This window comes from Kogia breviceps, chromosome 12 (assembly GCF_026419965.1).
Source record: "Kogia breviceps isolate mKogBre1 chromosome 12, mKogBre1 haplotype 1, whole genome shotgun sequence".
In the NCBI taxonomy this organism is placed as follows: domain Eukaryota; kingdom Metazoa; phylum Chordata; class Mammalia; order Artiodactyla; family Physeteridae; genus Kogia; species Kogia breviceps.
The window spans coordinates 7,600,999-7,626,998 of NC_081321.1; the positions used below are offsets into that span (position 1 = coordinate 7,600,999).

Here is a 26,000-nt window from a genome sequence, read left to right on the forward strand (position 1 = left end):
TTCTTAAAAAAAGAAAAAAAACTTCACAGAAACCTGCCATGCCTGTGCTGCTGTCTTGCCTCAAGCTGCTTAGCGTGCATGCCTGCCCTTAATTTTTATATGTGTAAATATATATCAGCAAATAATGAGGGACTTCCCTGGCGGTCCAGTGGTTAAGACTTCGCCGTCCAGTGCAGAGGGTGCGGGTTCGATCCCCGAGATGGGAGCTAAGATCCCACATGCCTCGCAACCGAAACATAAAACAGAAGCAATATTGTAACAAATTCGATAAAGACTTTAAAAATGGTCCACATCAGAAAAAAAAGAAAGCCAAATAATGACTTCCTACAATATCTAAGAATAAATGGCTAAAATGCAGAATTTTAACATTTAATAAATCATTAAAGTGGAAAAGATACAATTCATGTTTGTCCTAAGCCCCCTTTCCTAATGCTACTCACAACAAATTACAGCATATGTTTTTCTTTTCTTTGATTTTTTTTTACAACTGCTATAACTACAAGAGCAAAAATAATTACAAGTCAGATTTTTATATAAGGAGTTTGCAGAAGCTGTTCGAAGCCATAAAGACCAAGACATTTTCTTTCAGTTCTTCCGCCGGTATGGCCATCTGTGGAAATAAAGCCCAGCATGGAGTATTGACTTGAATTATTATTTTTTTCACTTGAATTATTGAGAGGGACAGTCAGAAGGGAACCATTAAAAATTAGTGATAAGGACCCAAATATTAGTGTATAATGCATATACACAATTCCCTAACATGAGTATTTATCTCCTTAAAAAACAAAAGACTCTTAAATAGCAAATATACATTGACTATATGTCTAACAAAACAAGATGATCTTGCCGTGTTTTTTGCACTGTAATTAATTCATGGACCCAACAGGAAGAAATGACGACCTGTTGCATTGAGATGTTGGACTCAGTGTTAGAAGTCATTAGGCTTGTTATGAGAATTACTTCTTCTTCTCCATGAAAAGGTTTCTAAGTAGTGTTTGTGCATATCGGATGCAAGAAGAAATATTCTGATTCAGAGTAAAGAAAAATATTCTAGGAGCAGTTAAAGTCTGTAATTGACTACCTTGGGGGAAAATGAGCTCCATTTCCAAGGAGGTGTTCAAACGCAGCTTAACCACTTGGCAGGCAAGTTATAGAGAGAAATTTACAAATTCAGTGGATTTTTGGACATATAAGATCTTGTTCAAACCTATGACTTATGATTCTGTGAATCTAGATGCTTACCATAATCATGGTTCCTGTCAGCAGTTCTGGACTGTTTTCTTCCTTTTGTCGGGAGATTTCACCTCTGTGTAAATATCCTTCTCGGTCATTTCTGGATAGTAGAGAAACATATGGAGATAATTTGTGGTTGAAAGAGAACTTTCTCCCTAAGTTCAAGAAAAAAATCATTACAGTTCACACTTCCCATACAACGTACGAGAAATAGTTCTCTAGAACAATTATGTTTGAGGAGATCTTCCTCTTTTAGAACGATTCCTCTGAAGGGCTACATTAAGTGTCTATTGGAATTTCCCACCGTTTGTGGTCTTTTGTAGGTTTGAGGGAGGCCGCTGCGCCAATGATGAATGGAGAATTGGGGGATGAGGAGCAAAACTATAAGGTATTCAGACAAAAAGCAAATTATCATTTTGAAGAGGTTTTCCTACTATGCTGAAACAGATTAAAGTAATAGGTCAGAAGGCATAAAAGCAGAGCTGTCAGGAAAAAAGCAGGCTGAGAAACTGCAGCTTTGGCTGCCTGAGAGATTTAAGACCCTTTTATTTTTAAACCACAAATTACAAGGGTTTCCTGTTTTGTTTTGTCTTGTTTTAATCTTAAACGATCTTGTTTTGTAGCATAGCACATCCTCTATATACGGTAATGCTAGATTATAAGAACACAATTTATAGCTACAGTGATAATAAATCCAGAATTATTCTGATTTCTCCATTATTCTGATCTCTCCATCTTGTTTTTCCTAAGTCCATCCTCACTTGTCAAACAACCTGCTTATATTTTTAATTCAGTGTGAGTTCCTTCCTCTGTGTGATGAGGAACCCATTGAAATGGACGGCAACCAGGAGCAAGTGGTTCTTAGACATACATAACAAAAAATCCAGAGATCAAGAGGCGAAGGACTGGTCCAACAGCTCAGCAACACCGTCATCATGTCACTGGCTCTCTAAAGCTTTCAGATCTGCTCTTGGGCATGTTGACAACCTCATGGCCACAACATAGTTGCCACAGCTCCAGGTAACTTGTCAGTATCCAAGACAACAAAAAGAGAGTAGAGGCAATGCAAGCCATATACCAGAAATCCTCTAGCCAAATTTGTCTTAAGATTCAATGGCCAAAGGTGGGCCACATGGCCATTCTGGCTACAAGGGGAGCTGGGAAAGTGAATAACTTGTGTGAAGACCAAGAGAAAAGGTGATTCAGAAGGGCTCATGGATTGGTCAACAGTCTTTGGCACCCTAGGCTAGGGCTAACACAAGGTTTAATGGACATCAACAAATTTTTGATGACTCCAAATTAATGTACAAGTGATGAATCCAAAAGGGCATTTTAATTCTCAGAAAAGAAAATAAGAGCTATATATACATATATATATATATCACAGTATATAGTGAATATTAAAAATCTTTTACTACATTACTTGTTTGGTATTGTTATTCTCTGCTAGTTTACCTGTTGCAATTACTGGTATAAAAAAAATAAGAACTTAGAAACAGAGGAATCTGAATAATTTTTGCCTTTGAGGAAATACAAAAGGTTGAGTTAGAAAGATTCCACCCGAAGGATGTGTCTGGCTTAGTGATACTAAGGGATTCCATAGGTAGTAACAACTTTATATGGAGAAGAAAAAGGGATGAGTCCCAGAAGGGACCTGCAATCAAAGAAGAAAAGAAAAATAGCTTGGGACTGAACAGAAATCTTCAGGTACATTTTGATCTCTGTACAACATTCATTCTTTCACTGATTCTTTAAATAACTGCTCTTTATCTGCCTCCTCTGGCTAAATACTGTGCTGGTTGTCCACTCTCACAGCTCCTCCAGCAATGCCCAGTATCCTACCTTGCATTAGCGCTAATATTCTATGGAAAGTGACGCATCTGGGCTACAATCACCTTGAATGCAATGCCATTCTTCATTTTGTCCAATGGGCAAAATATATACTCTTTCTCCAAACCAAGCTGAATGCATTTCTTTGAAAAGTCTTCCCCGTGCCTGAGCAGAGTTAATCCATCCTTCCTATGGGTTCTCAGAGCATCTTTATGACCCAATTACTTACATTTTTACATTGCACTTTGATTATTTATAGATATTTCTGTCCCCTGAAGTTTGAGCTTCAAGGGGAAGGGTCTGTGACTTTAATTACCTTTAAAATTTCAGTACCAAATATAATGCCTTGGACATAGTAAGTGTTAAATAAACAATTGTTGAACAGATGGATAAAGGAACAAATGAACGCTCTACTGAGGGAGACAGTTATGAACAGGGAAAACTAAAAAGAAAGAGCCACTAATTCTCTTTTAAAGTATCTATGGTTCTGAAGAACCTAGGGGCAGGACAGGGAAAAAGATGCAGATGTAGAAAATGGACTTGAGGACACGGGGAGGGGGAAGGGTAAGCTGAGATGAAGTGAGAGAGTGCCATGGACTAATATACACTACCAAATGTAAAATAGATAGCTAGTGGGAAGCAGCCACAGAGCACAGAGAGATCAGCTCGGTGCTTTGTGACCACCTAGAGGGGTGGGATAGGGAGGGTGGGAGGGAGACGCAAGAGGGAGGAGATATGCAGATATATGTATACGTATAGCTGATTCACTTTGCTATAAAGCAGAAACTAACACACCATTGTAAAGCAATTATACTGCAATAAAGACGTTTTTTAAAAAAGTATCTATGACAGAACAATTTGATCTCCTTGAATGGCTTTGTCTCTAAACTTAAATACAAAGTGTTTATCTTCAAAAAATGTTCAACTTATAAGGGGAAAAAAAGTCTCATATAGTCATTTGTTTGTATACTTCCTGAAAACAAAATATTCCCTATCTAGATTATTATAGTTTATAACTAAGAGTAAAAGCTAACTGAAAGGATGATACAAAACATTCACAAAAAATACTATTCCCAAAAAACCAAGAAAGGTAAACTTATATCTTCTCTACTTTTCTCTGTCTTCACAAATCACTTTATTCAGTTCTTAGAAAAAAAAGAAAATAAAAAAACTTTGGAGGGCCCAGCATTATTTCATTACCAGAATGGAAATTCTTTCACTCAAAAGACCTCCTTTTAATTCAATATAATTCTAATTGAAAATAATATAATTCAGGGAATTCACTCCCCTTCCCCAAAGTTTCATTACTCTGAGTTTAGTGTTCTTGAATTTCAAATATAAATCCCCACCAGATAGAATTAAGGATGTTAACAAAATCTCCAGAAACAGAAGCTGATGACACCTTTGACCTTACCAGAAAGTTCCACAGTTTGGTCAGAAATAGAGTTGAGAGGGGTTCACGTTCCCTTCTAAAGCCTGAACAGGAGGAAAAGATGTGATGTCCAGAACAACTGAAAATACTCTCAGCAATGGAATAGGAGATCTTGACATTTTAGAGACATTCTGAAAGTTTCGGTTCTTGTCAGAATTCTTACATATGTTCACATTTTTTAAAGGACCCTGGCTTCTCTCTTCACCTAGAGCATATGCAAGCCAAAAATAAGTACCTATGAAGTAAAGAGTTTTGATTGATAAATGGAGGGAAAAAAATAATACCATGGATGAGTAGACAGTGAAAGGAAGGAAGGGGGAAAAGAAAGGAGAGAGGGGAAAATCTACTGGACAGGCTTCCCTATTCTAAATGCCATTAAGAACATTTGTGATTCATGAGAACAGGTCAAAATATCAACATACATAGGAATTTGGAAGAAGTTGATCTCAAGCCTCATGGATGACTTTGAGGGGTTCAAGACGTCAGTGGAGGAAGTAACGGCAGATGTGGTGGAAACAGCAAGAGAGCTAGAATTAGAAGTGGAGCCTGAAGATGTGACTGAATTGCTTCCATCTCAGGATCAAACTGTAATGGATGAGGAGTTGCTTCTTAGAGAGGAGCAAAGAAAGTGGTTTCCTGAGATGGAATCTACTCCTGGTGACGATGCGGTGACGATTACTGAAATGACAACAAAGGATTTAGAATATGACATACACTTATTTGATGAAGCAGCAGCAGGATTTGAGAAGATTGACTCCAATTTTGAAAGAAATTCTACAGCGGGGAGAATGTGATCCAACAGCACTGCATGCTACCGAGAACTAATTCCTGAAAGGAGGAATCAATTGATGCAACACACTTCTCTGCTGTCTTAGTTTAAGGAACTGCCACTGCCACCCCAACCTTCAGCAGCCATGACCCTGAGCAGTCAGCAGCTGTCATCAAATATCGAGGTAAGACCCTCCAGCAGCAAAATGATTACAGCTCACTGGAGGCTCATATGATGGTTAGCATTTTTTAGCAATGAAGCATTTTTAACTAAGGTATGCACATTGTTTCTTAAGGCATACTATCTCACACTCAATAGACTACAGCAGAGTGTAAACATATAACTTTTTTTAAAAAATAAATTTATTTATTTACTTTTGGCTGTGTTGGGTCTTCGTTGCCGTGCGAGGGCTTTCTCCAGTTGCGGCGAGCGGGGGCCACTCTTCATCGCCGTGCGCGGGCCTCTCACTATCGTGGCCTCTCTTGTTGCGGAGCACAGGCTCCAGACTCGCAGGCTCAGTAGTTGTGGCTCACGGGCCCAGTTGCTCCGCGGCACGTGGGATCTTCCCGGACCAGGGTTCGAACCCGTGTCCCCTGCATTGGCAGGCAGATTCCCAACCACTGCGCCACCAGGGAAGCCCAACATAACTTTTATATACCCCTGGAAACCAAAAAAAGTGTGTGGCTCCCTTTATGGCAACATTCACTTTATTGCCATTCTGACTTGATTGCAGTGTTCTGGAACCAAGCCTGCAATGTCTCCGAGGTGTGCCTTTATTATCTCACAGGATGGTTATAATGAGAAAGTGAGAAAATATATGTGTATCAACCAGCATCCAGCAAGGAAAACAAATCTCTCTGAGTTTTTAAAACGGAGGGAATTTTATTCAAGGAACTGATTAAGAAGGTGACAAAGATGTTAAGAAACCACTTAAGAATCAATAAGGAAACTCAGAGTTTAGCAATACCGGGAAGCTTCTACTGCCCCCTAAACTAGGGTTAAAAGAAAGAGGTGATTTCCTGGAGTCAGGATTCACTGGCAAAAGCTAGAACTATGTAGATCTGTCCAATGAGAGGTAGGAACATAGGACTAATAGCTAGCTAGTGGGAAGCAGCCGCATAGCACTGGGAGATCAGCTCGGTGCTTTGTGACCACCTAGAGGGGTGGGATAGGGAGGGTGGGAGGGAGACGCAAGAGGGAGGAGATATGCGGATATATGTATATGTATAGCTGATTCACTTTGCTATAAAGCAGAAACTAACACACCATTGTGAAGCAATTATACTGCAATAAAGACGTTTTTTAAAAAAGTATCTATGACAGAACAATTTGATCTCCTTGAATGGCTTTGTCTCTAAACTTAAATACAAAGTGTTTATCTTCAAAAAATGTTCAACTTATAAGGGAAAAAAAGTCTCATATAGTCATTTGTTTGTATACTTCCTGAAAACAAAATATTCCCTATCTAGATTATTATAGTTTATAACTAAGAGTAAAAGCTAACTGAAAGGATGATACAAAACATTCACAAAAAATACTATTCCCAAAATAGTAGCTGTTGCTAGAGATACAACCTAAAGTAGAGAGGGTTTAAAACTACCCTGGCTTCTCCGTTCCTCTCATCCTCCAATTTCCTATCAGCATCTCTTATTGACAAAAACCACCTAGAATCCGGGAGCCCGGTTGTACAGAACACATCTTGTGCACCTTCTCAGATTCTCAGCCTCAGCTGAACATGCCTCTCAGTTCTTAACCACTTGCTTTTACACGGTGGTCCCTGCAATGATCATGGACAGGTGAGACGCATGTTTCTACTGTCTGAAGTCTGCAACTGACGTGGCCAGCTTGGAACACTGTTTTCAGACTCATAAGCACCAAACCACAGGGGATGAGAGCAGGATATGAGAAGCTGTCCACGCTAGGAGTGCAGGTTATTTGTTTTTTGCTTGGGATGTACTTTAACCATTGGGAAGCAAGAGATAGAAAGAAATTGACACATACATTTTTTTGTTCTCTTCTCCCTTCCATTGACTGTTTACACTTCCGGTGTTTCTTTAGAGCCACATTCTCCGGTCAGGTGACCAGCTTTGTCTCTTCGTGGAGCAGTGGCCATCTCAGTCATGCATCATCTTCTATTTATTTCCCATCCTCCTTCACCTCACTTCCCCTTTCTCTCAGTTTCACTGCCCTGTAAAGCATTGGTATCACTTAAGCTTTGCTTCAGGGATTGTTTGGTTAAAGACACTGGGAAATGCAGCTTGGAGGGGTTAGATTCCCTCATTATAAAGCTGAGCAAGGGGGGCTTCCTTGGTGGCGCAGTGGCTGAGAGTCCGCCTGCCGATGCAGGGGACACGGGTTCGTGCCCCGGTCTGGGAAGATCCCACGTGCCGCGGAGCGGCTGCGCCGGTGAGCCGTGGCCGCTGCGCCTGTGCGTCCGGAGCCTGCGCTCCGCAATGCGAGAGGCCGCGAGAACGAGAGGTCCGCGTACCGCAAAAAAAAAAAAAGGGCTTCCCTGATGGCGCAGTGGTTGAGAGTCCGCCTGCCGATGCAGGGGAGGCGGGTTCGTGCCCCGGTCCGGGAAGATCCCACATGCCGTGGAGCGGCTGGGCCCGTGAACCATGGCCGCTGCGCCTGCGCGTCCGGAGCCTGTGCTCCGCAACGGGAGAGGCCGCAGCAGTGAGAGGCCCGCGTACCACTAAAAAAACAAAAAACAAACAAACAAACAAATGCTGAGCAAGGGAAGAGCAAACATCTGTGCACGAACAGGCCCAGAGGGGCATATTCTAACCTCATTGTTCATTGCCATCGTTATATTCATATTTAAATTTTATGTAACAACTTCATGCTTCCACCTAATATGAGGCTCCTCATTTCTCTCATAGGTCATGCAGCACAAGAGGAGTTATGCAGAGTCTGAACATCTGTAATGGGGGATGTCCCTCAATGTAGTTGAGTCTTAGTTCCCTTATATGCCTAGTATGGCAGGATTCATTAATGGGGAGTTAAATAAGTGCAATAGTCCAGAGATCCTAAGGTAAAGGAGGACATAAGGAAGATAGTCTAATTAAATAAAACTTGTATGTAAAGTAAAGTAAAAAAGGAACAGTTGGAAGAGGTCATTACACTAGATAAGGGATCCCAGCTAGCTGAGACATTAGCTTCATGAGAAGAATGAGTGGTAGAAGTCGAAAGTGTTAAATATGAACTATGGCTTCATGACCTATTACAGAGTTGAGGCTATTGGTAGCTATTTTTTACAAGTATTTTTATAGCTATGTTTTTTATAGTTATGTCTATATGAGAAGCAATTATATCTTTTTTCTTCTTCCTTTTCCACTGCCACTTTGTGTCAATATAAAAAGTGATGGTGGAATTTATCATCGTAATTCAGTCTTCCAAACTATGAGGGGCCACATCTGGAGCTGATGGGGAGGACTGGGTATCAATCGGAAGCCTGCTATTTGAGGTAGACATGATTAATGAGGCTTTGTGTCTCTCCTTTTGTGGAGAGGGTGAGACCCTCTTTCTTGGTATAGCAGATAGTTGCCTTATATTAGGATGGATACAATCCTTCCTTTCATTAGATGGCATCATCTTAGCCCAGAGTTCCTTGGAAAGCAGAGCCTGAGGCAAAAGGCTCAACACCTAATGCCACAACACCTAATGGCGGGAGGAGGTAAAATCCAAAGGAAGCAAGACGGAGAGGCAAAAGGAAAGGGAGATGAGTCAGGGAAAGAAGAAAAGGAAGTACAAGATGGCACGTTTTCAGGCTGGCCACAGGTGCACAAGAAATAATTTTTTACTCATTCAAATGGAACATCTCTGAGGAGTCGTTACACAAACCCTGCATCTCCAAACAGTCCATCAGGTTGAAGAACGTGGCTATCAACTCACTGGCAGCCTCTTTCTTATCTCTTTTTTTCTGGTGAAAATTTGCCATTTGGGCCTCTATATCCCTGCATTTCTGGATTGTGTTAGCTGAAGGCTTCAAGCAACCTCTGGAAAGCCACAGCTTCTGAGGGGTCTGAGCACTGGATCTGCTGTGGCTCCTGCCACTATAGACATGATGGAGGCCACGCCACAATCTGGCATACACGTAATGATAACCTATTTTTACAACCATGGGTACGAAACAAGCATTGCTGGGGCTGCTTTGGCTAGGAAGCTAGGCAAGCATCCAAGAGAGTGAGATAGACGGGACTGAGAGATCAGGAAAAGCACATAAGCTAGGTCCACTAGGTTGCCCTGTGATGGGAGATGCTTGAATCTTTCTATTAAAAGCTTTACAAATGTTCTAGATTTACTTTGATCTAACACAGGTAAAGACCTAAGTTTGACAAAAGGTTATACAAGCCCTTGTTTAAGAAGCCAGGACAATAAAAGAAGTTAAATTCAAAATAAGTAGAAGAGAGGAAATAATCAAGATAAAAATAAAAGATAAATAAGATGGAAAGTGGGCAGACTTTTAAGACTTCAATGAAACAAAAGCTGACTTCATCGATAAGATTAATAAAATTGATATAAATCTCTAGCTAGACTGGTCAAGAAAGAAAAACACAGATTCAATAATATCAGAAATACAAACAATATCATAAAAGAAAGGACATCATTACAGATCCTACAAACAGGAAGCAGATAATAAGGGAATATTATTGTTATGGGTTGAATTGTGTCCTCCACAAAGATATGTTTAAATCCTAACTCCTGCAACTATAAATGTGACCTTATTTGGAAATAGGGTCTTTGTAGATTAATCGAGTTAAGAGGAGGTCAGTAGAGTGGGCCCTAACACAATATGACTGGTGTCCTGGGCTTCCTTGGTGTCACAGTGGTTAAGAATCTGCCTGCCAATGCAAGGGATATGGAACTCTCATATGTCGCTAATGAGAAAGTAAAATGATACAACCACATTGGAAAACAATTTAGAAGTTTCTTATTAAATATGCACTTACCATAGGACTCAGCAATCAAAATCCTAAGCATTTAATAAAAAAGAAATAAAAGCATGCGTTCACACAGACACTTGCACATAAATGCTCATAGCAGGTTTATTCATAATAGCCAAAAACCAGAAACACATCAAATGTCCAAACATGGATGAACAAACTGTGGTATATCTATACAATGGAATACTACTCAGTTACTGAAAGAATGAACTACTGATACATGAAAGAACAGGGATTATGTCAAAAACATGCTGAGCAAAACCAAGCCAGATACAAAGGAATATATGATGTACAAAATTCTGTAACAAAGCAGACAAAATTAAATTATAGTCACAGAAAGCATATCACTGGTTGCCTGAGACCAGGTGGGTGGTGAGAGGGAGAAAGGAACTTCTGGAGGTGATGGGAATGTTCTGTGCCTTGATTTGATGGTGTTTGAGAGGTGTATATATTTGTTTAAAACCCATTGACCTCATGACTTAAAATGAATGCATTTTATTGCATGAAAATACAACTCAGTAGAGTTGATTTTTAAAATGTCAAGGTCAAGAAAGACAAAGAAATCCTGAAGAAGTGTCCCAGATTAAAGGAGACTAAAGAGACTTCCCAACTAAATATATCACATGATCCTGAACAAAAAGGAAAAACAGGCATAAATGACATTAGAGCTACAGTTGAGAAAACTCAAATATGGGCTATAGATGCAATCATAGTACTGTACCAGTGCTAAATTTCCTGATTTTGACAATTGCACTATGGCTATAGAAGACAAAGTCCTTGTTCTTGTGAAATATTTAGACAAATAGATGTAATATCCTAGATTTATTATCAAATGAATCAACAAGTAGAGAGACAGAGAGAAAGAAAAACTATAAAGTGCACACAGAGTAAAATATAAACATATGGGTAAAGGTTATATGAAGGTTCCTTATACTATTGTTTCAACTATTCAGTAAGTTTGAAATTATAGCAAAATTATTTTTTTTAATGAGAGTCAAGCATCTAGATGGGGTGGGAGGGAAGCTAACTACTTTTTAGTTATTAACTGTGATCTCTGAAAGCCGGAGTCTATTGAAATGATTTATCCTATTGATAAGGAAAAGACCCAGGCTATTTATCAGAGTTCTTTAATTGATTCTGTGGGTGTTTCAGGGAAAGAGAGAGTAATTCCTCAAGGCCATTAAAGAGAGGGGTAACTGCTCTCCAAAGACAAAGTGATTCTCTCTTCCCCAAGAAGGCAGATGGCATCTGATGTCTTCAACCATAGTCCAAAAGAGCATTTTCTTCCTCCTCCATCTCATCTCTGTTTCTGCAGTGGACAAAGTCCTGCAGTCAAAACCAAAATTACTACAGGAAACCACCACCACCAACAAAAGACAAAATTCCATTTCACCTTTTCTCCTTAGTGTCTATTTGAAGCAACCAATTCTCTTCTCACAGATACAATTATAGGTGTTCGAGCAAGCAATATTTGCTGTTCTTGTTGAGGTTAAAAATGCACATTCTCCTCTCCCAGAAGAAGTCATTATTGCCAAATTACTGTAGAACAGAAAACACGCATGGCCAACTGTTTAATTCTGAAGCTTACAATAACATAAATCATATTTTAAGTCTGTTGCCTAAAGATCTGGAATATGGAAATATTAAACATAACTTCATCACTAAAAGATTTTCTACTTCTCTTAGCCCACTGAATAGAATAACATCCTCTTGATCACATCCATAATCTCCCATTTTGTTCCACATTGGGAATTTTTGATCAGAGAGTAATATTGCTATGTTGGGAAAATGATACAGCAACCTGCTTTCCTATGTTAATTATTTCAATAAAAATGAGAGATTTAAAAGGAGAGGAAGTAAATTTCCGTGACACAGATAACAAGGTCTCATGTGCATACACTTTAAGGAGAAAAAAGTAGACTTGGAATATAGTCAGAGAGGAAGTTGTTTAATTGATGTTTTTATGTGTTTTATTTCTTTTCCTTCCCCACCCTATCGCTAACAGTTATTAACTAAAACATGAAAATTCATTGAAAAACATCTAAAGCAGGACCTCTCTTTCAGCAAAGTGTTGGATTAGGTGAGAACTATCTTCCGATTGAATATAATTTAAAATCCTGAATAAAAACAAATTTTAAAACCTCTTGAATAAGTTAATGACCTGGCAAAAAGCAGATTCACAGTCAGGCTGAGGGTTAAGTAAAGATGGAAACCCAGAAGGGTAAGTGAGGCCCTGAAGCCAGTTTTTCCCTTAATTGATGTAGCAGGCTGAATAATGAAATTCAACCCCGCATGGAGATTCTACACAGAAAAAAAGCTACAAAGTGTGGAGACCAAAGGATGTATCTCCAGTATAAACCACCTTACAACTGTCTTGAATGTTGGTTTTAAGTAGAAAAGAAAAAGAATCATCCCACCTAACAATCCAAAATCACAAACCACCCCTCATGTAATTTGCAACCGCTGTATTACTTAGGAATATTCGAATCTGCTATAGGTAAAAAGAGAAACAATTAAGGAAGATAAATGAAACTAAGTAGCTTGTGAGGCATAGGCAGAAAGTGGGAGATGTGTTAAGTATAAGTATAGATAAGTAAGCTAGTAACCTATGTGACGTGTTAGGTATAGATATAGGAAGTAGAGCCCATGTGTGCTGAACATAGAAAAGGAGGAAAGAATCAAATAGATACAAAATATCGTACATAAAATATCCATGATGCACATAGATACTCAACATTCATGAGGGCTTCGGTTAGCCACCCATGGGTGACACTCCTTCTGGCCCTCTGCCTAAGAAACGCAAGTAACATCCATAGCTGCTCATCAGGCTGATCGGAAAGTTGCAACTCTAACCGGGCTTACACGCTCCTGTATCTGCCCAACAGAGAAAATGTGTGCCGGCCACAAGAACCTTCTGTCTGTTGGGCCCCTTTACTCAAACCCCAAGTCTGGTCCGAGAACCCTTACACCATCGTCAGGGAAGTGTGATGCCACAGAGCCAGGCCATACGAAGAGAGAATAACTCGGGTTGCAGGAGGTCCTGCTAACCCACTTGCCTCGCAGCCTAAGTGTGACAACCTATCCCATCCCATCCAAGTATGATAAGCCATCCCGTGTCTTTCCCCTCGCATAGGACTATGTGTTTAAAATGGATTTAATTAACTGTGCAATTTGAGCATCTTATTTTAGCCCTGAAAAGTGTTCACCTGAAAGTGTACTCACAGGCTACAATTACATCAGGGTTATTTCCTGCATGACATCTCTTCTAGGTTTGCGGCCCAGAACTACACGACTGGCAGGGTCTGAACTTAGAATGAAAAATGCCTTCGATTCACAATGCTCCAAGGCATCCAACAAAAGCAAATTCTTCCTTGAGGAAGCCACCTTCGTCTAAGTCCTCAAATGATTTCCACAGCGGCTCAAAAAAAAAAAAAAATCATTAAACACTACAAAGAAAATGGCATCATGAACAAAAGTCAGTAGAAGTGATAGGTTAGACCCACAAAACTTCAAATATTAAAATGATCAGATACCAAATATAAAAGTAGTGTGATTAATATCTTTCAAGAAATAAAAGACAGCTTGAATATATGAGTGACTAGCAAGATTTGAAAATGTAAGAGAATTCTTAGAAATAAAAAATGTAAGTTAAGATTTTTTTAAAAATCATTGAGGGCTTCCCTGGCGGCGCAGTGGTTGCGAGTCCGCCTGCCGATGCAGGGGACGCGGGTTCGTGCCCCGGTCCGGGAGGATCCCACATGCCGTGGAGCGGCTGGGCCCGTGAGCCATGGCCGCTGCGCCTGCGCGTCCGGAGCCTGTGCTCCGCAACGGGAGAGGCCACAACAGTGAGAGGCCCGCGTACCGCAAAAAAAAAAAAAAAAAAAAAAAAAAAAATACTGCAATACTGCACTTAACAGAGGACTATAGTGAGGTGTGTTTGTGGGTACGCATGCACGTGTATATGTTTGAACCTACATTTATGTATATTTATAATTAATATAAACTACTAATATAAAGGAGTTTCAAATGAATTTGGGGGATACTCAAAACACTCATTCCTGGTTGTGGGAGAGATCACCACGGCTAAGTCAGAATGGTCCAATCACATCATATCACCTTACTTTATGATTTTATTTTATTTTGTGTACCTCATAACACATACTTCTGATCATGTGTTTAGCATCATAATTTTATTATTCATAACTCTGTATGACACTTCTCGTCCTTTTTAACTGTGTTTCCTGAAACATTTCTTTAATCATTCTCCTTATTCTTACTAATGACCTCTACCTGAAAATGCGTTAAGCCCTGTGAAGCAAGATTCTTTTTAGAAACAATCCTTCCAACCCAACACCAATATGAGAATTTGAATGTATCCCGGAAACTTACAGTCCAGAAGATAGGCCATTGTCAATCCATTTCCACTTACTTTCCCTTTCATTAAACGATAATCCAATCCAGTAGGAACTTCGATAAGTCTGGGATTGAAGGAAGGTCTATAAAGGAAACAAAACATATCATGAGACTAAATTCCCATCTGTTAGATGAATGAAAATAAGGACAGGTAAAAGACCCAGCTGTTTCTATGACCAATAGTCTTCTACTTTCTACATGATCCTTCATCCTTCCTTCCTAAAAAAAACCCTCTCTCCCCTCAACCCCTGTATTTTCATTTTCCAAAGTCATTTTCTTCTAGTAGCTTATTCATTTATGTTACAAATGGCTGCCAGTCTCATAGATTATTTAAAATGTGGAAAAATTTAAAATCTAAATATCTAACAATAGGAGAGTTGTTAAATCATGTATGACACCTTATGAAACCATTCAAAATCATGCTCCAGAAAAAATTTAAAGGTAAAGAAAAATAATCATTACATATTCCAAGTGAAAGAAGTTATCTTCTAAACACATTTATTAAAATAACAAATGTTTGTAGGGACGTGTGCATTAGAGCCTTCAGCTTCATAAGAGACAGACTTGCTGTTGTTCAGTAGTAGGAAGGGGTAAAGGGAGACAGGGCAGTATTTGGAGATATTTACTATGTCCAAAAATGTAGTATATCAAAGTGACATAGTACATAATGTCTGATTAAATGACTGAATATATTTTTAAATATAGGTTTAAAGTTAACTGTGTTTTACTGCAACAAACATAAAAAAATTATTTTATGACTTGACATCATAAACTCTTTTATGTTACAATTTAAAACATCTACTAGATTTGCATATAAATTTTGTGCTGTTTTTCTAAATGATAAGTAGAGATTTCAGGCTGATCGTTGCAAACATTTCTCTGTAAAAACACATTTTGTGTGTATGGATAGTTTTTATTAGTAATAAATTTAAAAGATAATTTCAATATTATTGTCGCTGTATTTTCTCTTTTTTTACAATTATTTTTGAAAGGTATACATCTTGATACAATAAATACAAAAATTAATCAAGTAAATGTTACCTACAGATGCAATGAAAATCACCATGAAGCTAATTTGTAAAACCGTTACCACTTTTATGTTCCTCATTATTATCTACATTTTGCAAATAGGAAAACTGAGGCCCAGAGAGGTTAAGTAATTTGTCCAAGGTCACCCAGCAAGTAAGTGGCAGAAATGAATTCGGTCCCAGGCAGTTTGGCTCCTGGATTCCTAATAGTAACTACTAGACTATGTTGCCTTTGGGTTCTTAGTTACTGCCTTATAGGAAAAAAATAACTGCTGGTTCCAGGCTGCAATTTACCAAAGGGTTAAGTACTTCATCAAAGGGAAGGCATCCTTCTCTGTGAGGGGTTCTCCTGCAGAGTCCTAAGAAAAGGAGATGATTGCAAAGACTCCAACTGCATCTTCAAGGGGGTTTCCATTTTGGAAATAACAATGTTCATCATGATAGATAATATGTATTGAATGCTTAGTAAATAGCAAGGTCACATGCCTATTAACAGGCAAGGTCTCCTGGGAGACTTTAAAAAAAATTTTTTTTGTCTTTGATTCTATGGAAAACAGGAAGGTGTTTGAGAATAGCATTCACCAAGAGGGGAATATTTACTAGGGATTTTGATGAAGTCATAGCCCTTCAATTTCAGTCTTCAAGAAGCAATTCCCACTCCCACACCCCCAGGAGACAGGGCTCTCTGTATTACAGTCTTCATGTTCTTTGGTTCTTACTTTTAAGTACTTAGCTTAACGGAAGGAAAGACCAAAGATATTTCACCAGGAAAAACTTATTTGTTTTGAGACTCTTAACTATACAATTTTTGTTCACTCAACAGACATAACACAAAGAATAACTGAAGGTTCCTCTTTCTAAACTCCCCCATTTCCTCAGTATCTTGGGCCCAAGGGTGAGAGGCAGAGGCCAAGTAAAAGTACGTGTAACCGTCCATGATACCCGTTCGTCTTCATCATCTATCTTCAGAAGAGATGAACTGTAACTTTCGCAAGTCCGTTTACATCCCTTCCAGTCTTTCCTTTCAGTGGTAAAGTAATAACAGTTTACTCCTCGACAGCACCAGTGGCCTTCATTGAGTTTGCCTGCAATATACAAGGTGAAACATTAAATGTCTTTTCATCTGGTATTTTGTTAAGTAGAGCAAGATACTTATCAACTCTCCATAACTTAAAAATCTTAACAGCTATCACTAATGATAATGTGAGGTTCACCAGAAGTCGGGAATGCCAAGAGATATCTGCATTCCCGTGTTCACCGCAGCACTAGTTACAATAGTCGAGAAATGGAAATGACACAAATGTCCATCGATGGATGAAGAAACTGTGGTCTGTTCCTACAAGGGAATATTACTCAGCCTTAAGAAGGAAATCCTGCCATGGGTAACAGCATGGAGGAAACTTGAAGATAATAATGCTCAGTGAAATAAGCCAAGGACGAAGGGCAAATACTGCATGATTCCACGCATATGAGATATAAAATGTAGTCAAACTCAGAGAAACAGAAAGTAGAAAAGCGGTAGCTGGGGGAGGGGAAATGGGTTGTTGTTCAATTGGTACACAGTTTCAGTTATGCAAGACGGATGAATTCTAGAGATCTGCTGTATACCATAGTACTTAGAGTCAACAATACTGAATGTTACACTTAAAAACTTGTTAAAAGTGTAGACCTCACCTAAGTGTTCTTACCACAAAGAAAAAAGGGACATAAGAAAACTTTTGGAGGTGATGGATGTATCTATTACCCTAATTGTGGCTGGTTTTACTCATATATACATATGTCTCAACTCATCAAATTGTATACACTAATTATATGCAGCTTTTTGCATATTAATAATACCTCAATAAAACTGTTTTTAAAATAATAAAATTAAATTTAAAAAATTTTTAGGATTCTGGAATGCCTTCTAGATAAAATTAAAATTATTCTTTGGAATTTTTTCTTTTCCTCACACATAATATAACAAATTAAAATATTATTAATCCTTCAAAGTATGTTTACGATTATTTTTTAATAAATTTATTTATTTTTGGCTGTGTTGGGCCTTTGCTGCTGCACTTGGGTTTTCTCCAGTTGCAGCGAGCAGGGGCTACTCTTCGTTGCAGTGCATGGGCTTTTCATTGTGGTGGCTTCTCTTGTTGCAGAGCACGGGCTCTAGGTGAGCAGGCTTCAGTAGCTGTGGCACGCAAGCTAAGTAGTTGTGGCTCGCGGGCTCTAGAGCGCAGGCTCAGTAGTTGCCGCATGCAGGCTTCATTGCTCCGCGGCACGTGGGATCTTCCCAGACCAGGGCTCGAACCCATGTTCCCTGAATTGGCAGGTGGATTCTTAACCACTGTACCACCAGGGAAGTCCCTGTTTATGATTATTTATAGAAGAGAAAAATTGAAAACAGTCTAACAGTCTAATAAAGAAAGCATTTAAATTGTTATAAATATAATGCAATAACACACAACTGCTAACAGACATGTTTGTGAGGAGTATTTAAGACTATGGAAAAATGGCCACAGAAGTGAAAAAAACAAGATGTGAACCTTTCTGCAGTATGATAACCAATTTTTTTATAGATAGTGAAAAGTAAAGCTAAAGAAACAAAACAATAAAATATTATTAATTCTTCAATAGAGACATTTCTAGTAACTACCACACCTAAATGATATCAAATAAGCAAAATCTCTTTGTAAACGCTAAATACATATTTAGTAGTTGTTGATTAACCAGGGTGATTCATTGCATCTTATGCATGATAACAGAGTTTACTGTATGAGATTTAATATTATTATCTCTTGGATGTTTTTAATAGTATCATCACATAGAGTTGTACAAACATCAACCCTCCGGCAGATCTTGCTGATGTATTATAGGGAGTATATATTGATCACAAATAGACCAAATATCTGAAGTCAATGCGCAATGGAAACACACACATACAGTTATCTTTACAACAGCATCCAAATGAAAGGCCTTGTGACCATTTCAGCCTAAGTATATTTTTACTGATAGTCTCCATATTTCACGTCAGCAACAAAGCTGGAGAGCTTGATTTTCCCACAGGTCCAAAACAATCCAAATTTTCAGGGGCGCTAATATACTATTTCACCTTCTGGGAGCAGAAAGGAAGCAAGAACTGCCATTAACTTTTGGGAAATATAGGGCTCTACCAATCAAACATGACTCCTGGGGTCTCAGTCCCATGTTTGAAATAAGCAAACCCAAATACCCATATTACACCTAAGAGGAACAAATTAAAAGTTATCTAGCAGACCTGGATCCCTAGCATATAACATAAGCCTGTATTAAGCCTCAAAGCTTTTGGAAGGGGAAGAAGTATGGAAAATTACGCCATCTTTCATTCAAGATTTCCTCCATACATACCTATATTTGGCCAAAACTTTGAAAAGATCTCCTCTTGTTTATGACATCCCTTCTTTTTTGTAGCGGGTAAGTCCAGTCCCTTTTCTTGCTGAAGGATTTTAGTTTTTAGAATATCATATTCTAAATTCTTATTTATCAAAAGTTGCTCCTTTAAGTAGCTCTCATTTTGCAAAACATGGTACTTCTGACTGAGGTTCTGTAGAATTTCCTCCTGTTGATGTTTTTGTTGAATATACTGAAAAACTAAAATTAATAGTATAGACACAATTTTTAAAGTACTCATAATGCTTAAATGTTGAACTTTAGGACAGGAGAAAAAAAAAAATCTCACTTTGACAACCAACCCATTTCATTCCTTTAATTAGTAGTTTTACATTTAGAAAGTAACACCTCAATAACTTGACCATATAAATTGAAACTTCAAATTTCTCACTATAAGCCACCTAAGTGTAGAATAAATAAAGCATGATTTCTGAATAAAATTATGACGGTAACATCTAACCATTGAGTTCAGTTTCTAAGTTAGCACAACATTTACAAATAGGCAGCAAGGGACAAATCAGTCAACATTTAGCAACACATCTTCTGAGTATGAAAATCTGCACTAAACAACATGAAGAAACAGCACCATTATCACTGGAGCAAATGGAATATCCACAGGAGAAAAGTGAGGAAGATCGAAATAAGTAATTTTGTCTGAGTGCAACATATTGGTAATTTTCCCTAAAGATGTCAAGGAACTCAAATAAAAGATAAAAGGTTGAATTCAACATCATCTAACATCCATGCATAGAATCACTCTTTTTACTAAATCATTTCTTTATTATATATTCAGAAAAAATTAAGAGTAAGTCATAATTACTTTTGAACAGTTGTTTCTCAAAGAATGTGTATCTGAGATTCACAGTGATCTAAACTTAGAAGGTGGAATATAATAGTAGTTATCCGTGGTTTCACTTTCCACGGTTTTAGTTACCCTGTCAACCGCAATCTGAAAATATCAAATGGAAAATTCCAGACATAAGTAATTCATAAGTTTTAAATTGCATGCCATTCTGAGTAGTGTGATGAAATCTCATGCCATCCCTCTTGTCCTCCCCAGGAAGGGGAATCATTGCTTTGTCGAGCGTATCCTGCCCTTGTCAGTCACTTAGGAGCCATTATCAGATGACTCTCGAGGTATGCGGTGCTTGTACTCAAGTAACCCTTATTTCACTTACTAATGGTCCAAAAGCACAAGAGTAGTGATGCTGGCAATTCAGATATTCTCTCACTGTGCCTAAATTATAAATTAAACTTTATCATAGGTATGTATGAATAGGAAAAAAAAACATAGTATATACAGGGTTCAGTGCTATCTGCAGTTTCAGGTATCCACTGGGGGTCTTAGAAAGTATCTCCCATGGAAAAGGGGGTCTACTGTACTAAGTCCTGTATCAGAAGGAATGTTACCATGTCTCATACAGACTGGGACAGCTCATTACAGCTTCAGAGATACTGGAATAGGTAAATAAAATGAAAATGACACTGTGATTATAACTGGGGAAAAATCACTAAGAAAGAACCACCTGGAACATTCCCTGATTATAGCCATGGAATAATTGATGGACCACGGTTAATACCCACTCAATTAGTGGTTATTTCTATGACTGAGACTTGAAGGATGGATTTCAATTACTTACTCTTTGTACCCAACACTGCGCTTGTCATCAGCAGAAGTAAACAGAGGGTCCCAAGAGTCACTGCAATGCCACACCAGGGCACTGAAGACTCTAAATATAAAGAAGGAAGAAACGATCATTAGGGATAGAGCCTGACCCACTACTCATCTTAACCTGGACACCATCTGAAACATAGAAACAATCGTCTCTGAAACTTTTACAAAAATACATTGTACCAACTGTTTTAATTTGCAGTCTAGCAATTATAGTTTTAAAATTTCAGATTGCTGACTTCAGTCACCCATTTTAGAAATCCTACACACAAGAACAGTCTTGTAGGATTTTTAAAATGCGTTCCTTGGGCTTCCCCGGTGGCACAGTGGTTGAGAGCCCGCCTGCCGATGCGGGGGACACGGGTTCGTGCCCCGGTCCGGGAAGATCCCACATGCCGTGGAGCGGCTGGGCCCGTGAGCCATGGCCGCTGAGCCTGTGTGTCCGCAGCCTGTGCTCCGCAACGGGAGAGGCCACGGCGGTGAGAGGCCCGCGTAACGCAAAAAAACCAAAAAACAAAAAAAGCATTCCTTACAAAAGCACAGATGGCAATTAACACAATATACATGTGTGAGAATCCACACTGACATGCATACTTCCTGCTATGATCACAACGAATAATGAAGAGGAAGGAAAAAGTAGTCGATATTCTTGAGAAACTGGTAGCCAATAGTGGGTATTCTGAAGCTGCAAATGTGACTTGGGCCTATCCCTAAAGAACTTTCTAGAAATCAATTTTTCCTTCTTTCGAACTTTCTAGAAATCGACTTTTCCTTCTTTCTCTTCAATTTTTTTTTTCTCTAGCAGTGCTCCATTTTTCCTCTTACTTTTAAGGCCCTCTATATCTGAAAATTGTATCTCTGATGGACACTACATTAAAACGGTAAAAAAATTATTCTCAATCTAGAGTTTGTGACACTATTTGAAGGTACAGAGAGAGAACAGAAAAATTAGAATATGCTCCTTTTGATTTGAACATTTTTGTTTCTTCATTGCCCTTAAGTTTTGGTAAATATTTAAGACACCCGAAATACCTTTTGTCTAAATAAAAACATTGTTTCTAACGCATATTTTTCATTTCTTCAACATTCCATAAGACTTTTATTTCTCTAGGATCTGCAATGTTTTCTTGTTTTTTTTATTTTTTATTTTATTTATTTATTTATTTATTTATTTATTTATTTATTTATTTTGCGGTACGCGGGCCTCTCACTGTTGTGGCCTCTCCCGTCGCTGAGCACAGGCTCCGGACGCGCAGGCTCAGTGGCCATGGCTCACGGGCCCAGCCACTCCGCGGCACGTGGGATCCTCCCGGACCGGGGCACGAGCCCGTGTCCCCTGCATCGGCAGGCGGACTCTCAACCACTGCGCCACCAGGGAAGCCCCCTCTTGTTTTTTTTAAAACTTAGTTTATTTATTTTGGCAGCGCGCGTTCCAGTTGCAGCGAGCGGGAACCATTCCTCCTCGCGGTGCGCGGGCTTCTCACTGTCGTGACCTCTCTCTTTGCAGAGCGCGGGCTCCAGGCGCCCCGGCTTCAGGAGTTGTGGCTCGCGGGCTCTAGAGCGCAGGCCCAGCAGCTGTGGCGCATAGGCCCAGTTGCTCTGCGGCATGTGGGATCCTCCCGAACCCGGGTTCGTACCCGTGTCCCCTGCATTGGCAGGCGGATTCTCAACCACTGCGCCACCCGGGAAGCTGCTGCAATGTTTTCTTGAGACTCTAGTCTGTCCTTTACTTTTAAAATCCTCATGAGGGAATTCCCTGGCGGTGCAGTGGTTAGGACTCCACGTTTCCACTGCTGGGGGCCCAGGTTCCATCCCTGGGTAACTAAGTTCCAGCAAGTCTTTTGGTCTGGCCAAAAAAAAAAGTCCTCATGAATTTCTCTTGACCAAATTTGAATGAAAACTTTCTATTGGGACTTCCCTGGTGGCGCAGTAGTAGTTAAGAATCCGCCTGCCAATGCAGGGGACACGGGTTCGAGCCCTGGTCTGGGAAGATCCCACATGCTGTGGAGCAACTAAGCCCTTGCGCCACAACTACTAAGCCTGCGTTCTAGAGCCCGCGAGCCATAACTACTGAAGCCCGCGTGCCTAGAGCCCGTGCTCCACAACAAGAGAAGCCACCGCAATGAGAAGCCCGCGCACCGCAACGAAGAGTAGCCCCTGCTCGCTGCAACTAGAGAAAGCCTGCGCACAGCAACAACGACCTAACGCAGCCGAAAATAAATATATTTTTTTAAAAAAATTCTATTACCTTCTCAAATTTAAAAGAATTAATTTCTCCATTCTCACAAAATTAAAAACAAAAAAGATATTAAAGACCATTATGGTTTCATATTACCGAGAACCTAGAATATAGATAGGAACTTTTTATTTCTAACGTCAGAAATTTGACAATTCATAAGAGATGGGTGAATCTAGATGCTTCAAACATTTACCTTTTGCATCAGTCTTGCCAGGGCTTTGAGTACTACCAGGCCTTAATTTATGTTGTGACTCCAAAGGTGACCGAGGAAATCTCACGATGGAATAAGTCACTTCTTGATCACTCATCTCAAAAGTAAAAAGAGGTGAGGTATGTGTTTTGCATTAAAACTTTGTAACAGAATGATTTCTATCCAAAGAAAAATTAAAAGGTTAATCTATAGCAACACACCAAGATTAAGATGTATGTGTGTGTCTGTATGTGTGTGTGTACGTGTGTTTATTAACTCCTTGAAGTGCCTGAAGCATGTAGACTGAGCCTGATTTATATAAGTAATGAAAACCTGGGCTTCCCTGGTGGCACAGTGGTTGGGAGTCCGCTTGCCGATGCAGGGGAGGCGGCTACATGCCCCGGTCCGGGAGGATCCCATGTGCCGCGGAGCGGCTGGGCCCGTGGGCCGTGGCCGCTGGGCCTGCGCGTCTGGAGCCTGTGCTCCGCAACGGGAGAGGCCACGGAAGTGAGAGGCCCGCGTACCACAAAAAAAAAAAAAAAAAAAAAAAAAAGAAATGAAAACATTTCAGTATTTTTGCTAAAGTCATTTGTACTCCTAGTAACTACAGCCATGATTATTAGAAAATAAGGAAAGAATTTTTTAAAATTTACCAATAGATTAAATAGGCTGGGTCCTATTCAGTTCAGCTCAAAATGTTCAACGGACATATATTCACATGTTAGACAAAGTGCTACCATCCCAAATTACTGAGACACTTTTAAAACTATTAATTCAAAAAACAAAAATTCTATTTTTGGGGGATTCTGAAAATATAAATATCTCGGCTTAAAACATATATATACATGTATGTGTATTCAGGACTACATATCAGTAGTAAAAAGTTCTTACAAGGATTTGAATAGTAAGTCAATGTCAGTTTGAGATCATTATTTCTTGACCCGAATAGATAAATACATTGCATTGTTCTTTTCAACTATAACATGACTCTACCACAGTGTTCCCCAAAGTGTATCCCATACACCATCTGCAAAAAATTATTGAGGGTTAACACTGAAAATTGGTTAATTTCAGATTCCAGTGTCTCGTGGGAGATGTGCTGAGTAAAAATCTCTCAGGTTAGATCCCAGACACCTGTATTTTTAATCCCCAATGATTATGTGTATATTAAAAGTTTAGAAATAATCTTCTAGTTGCCAGAGAAGCTTATGTGAAAATAAAATTTGTCAGTAGGTAGTCTTTAGTTAATATCCATAAAGCATTCAATCTATTAGTAGATATCAATATAAAAAATTATTAAATAGTAGATATTTTAAATATACCTTGCTTCTTGTATTAATCAGTATGAAAAGGTGCTATCCAAGAAACAGGAAATATGGAAAACAAATAGCACATGTAACCATGTTCTTTAAATTTTTTAATTTCTAAAAGGTCCTAAACTTGATTATTCACATTTTCCCTAAGTTCCTAAGGAAAATGAGTCTTTTCTATTACAGAACCCTCTACAATTGATGAGATAATATGCAAATCATGAGACCTGAATAAAAAGTAATTAATCCCCCAAATCTCTCTGCCTTATTTTGATAACAGAAGCAAAAATCATAACATATTTTTAAGAAGGAAAATAACTTTCCATGAATGCTGAACTAGTTTTCACATCCTTTAGAGTTAATGCAGTTCTAACCCAATCAATAAAGAACGCTTTCCTATCCATCTCATATTCATGCCAAGTCATTTATAATAAAATTCCATATTCCTAGAATCTTTTTTCCCTAGAATCTTTATAAATCAGACAAATGAGATATTCAGGTACAAAGATCTGAGAGAATAAAAGCAAATGTTACCTGTATTTGTGCCATGTAGCGAGGCAGGCAGAGAAAGCTGACCCAAAAATTAGGTGAGAGAAGTTGGCCTTTCCAACCCCAGATCCCTTGGGTGCGTTAGTGGCTGAAAGACGGAAGGCAGAAATGAACCGTCTCTGAATGATACTCCAGCTCAAAATTTTCTGCCCCTCCTCTTGACCAAAGTGAAAAAAGGAAATTGTATGATAAAAGCTGATGTTGATGAGAAAGGAAAACTGGCCATCAGCTATATCTTCCTCCTTTTCAACCGACCAACCACTTGGGTTCTCTGCACAATAACATTTGAAATCTACATTGGAGGACTGAAAAAATAAAGGAACACAGCTTTGGTGGAAACAAGAAGTAAGATCTTTAACAAAAACTAGCATACTTGAAAGAAACTACTAGCAAAAACAACTGATTAAAATGTATATGCATAAATATAGAGACATATACACAAGAAATATTATGACTAAACAAATAACCTGTCTCTTAGAAACTTTCTCTTATAGATTGCTATTTGAAAAAAATTTTTTCTTTTCCCATTGATGTTTAATGCAGAGAAATGTATTTTAGAAAGTATTTTAAAACATCCATAATTCCACTATAAAATTTTGGTGTATATGTTTCTAGTTTTTTATCCATATGTTTACTATCAAAGTTGGTGTCATTCCACACACAATGCTTTTGATCTATTATTTTCTAAGTGTTTCTTCATTTAAAAATATTCATCTAAAATGTTATTTTAAAAACAATTGTATAGTTTTTATCCATATAGATTATACCATAATGTATTGAGGCAATCCCGTACTGCTGGACATTTAGGTTGTTTCCAATTTTTGGTGAATATTAAAAAAATGTGTCCGGTACTTTCAAATATTTCCTTAAGAAAAAAATTTTAAACAAGAAATCATGGGGCCAAGGGATATATACATTAAAGAACTTTGATACGTATTACCAAATGCCCTCCAGAAGAGTTGTTCCCATTGATAC

At 38.7% G+C, this 26,000-nt stretch overlaps 1 protein-coding gene across 2 annotated transcripts; it reads right to left on the minus strand.

Moving 5' to 3' along the window:
* Nucleotides 1–1,255: 1,255 nt before the first annotated feature.
* Nucleotides 1,256–25,271, minus strand: LOC131767391 (killer cell lectin-like receptor 2). Of its 2 annotated transcripts, none has more exons than XM_067010595.1 (8): nucleotides 25,011–25,088; nucleotides 23,170–23,284; nucleotides 20,706–20,795; nucleotides 19,024–19,266; nucleotides 16,594–16,736; nucleotides 14,600–14,706; nucleotides 11,604–11,749; nucleotides 1,256–1,333 (listed from the first exon to the last, which is right to left on the minus strand). In XM_067010595.1, the coding sequence occupies exons 1-7, from the start codon at nucleotides 25,023–25,025 to the stop codon at nucleotides 11,620–11,622; spliced, it is 843 nt and encodes a 280-aa protein (XP_066866696.1). In that variant the 5' UTR covers nucleotides 25,026–25,088; the 3' UTR covers nucleotides 1,256–1,333; nucleotides 11,604–11,619. The 2 variants fall into 2 exon arrangements, with proteins under 2 accessions (XP_066866696.1, XP_058938648.1); XM_059082665.2 differs by lacking the exon at nucleotides 1,256–1,333 and adding an exon at nucleotides 10,290–11,519 and having other exon boundaries at nucleotides 25,011–25,271.
* Between the last annotated feature and the right edge of the window lie 729 nt (nucleotides 25,272–26,000).

What these genes read in the sequence shown, in the direction of transcription:
- LOC131767391 (XM_067010595.1), bottom strand. An exon ending in AAAGTTTTGGCCAAATATAG is followed by an intron (nt 16,737 to 19,023) that starts GTATGTATGGAG and finishes TGTATATTGCAG; the next exon opens with GCAAACTCAATGAAGGCCAC. An exon ending in AATGGCCTATCTTCTGGACT is followed by an intron (nt 11,750 to 14,599) that starts GTAAGTTTCCGG and finishes TCTGTTCTACAG; the next exon opens with TAATTTGGCAATAATGACTT.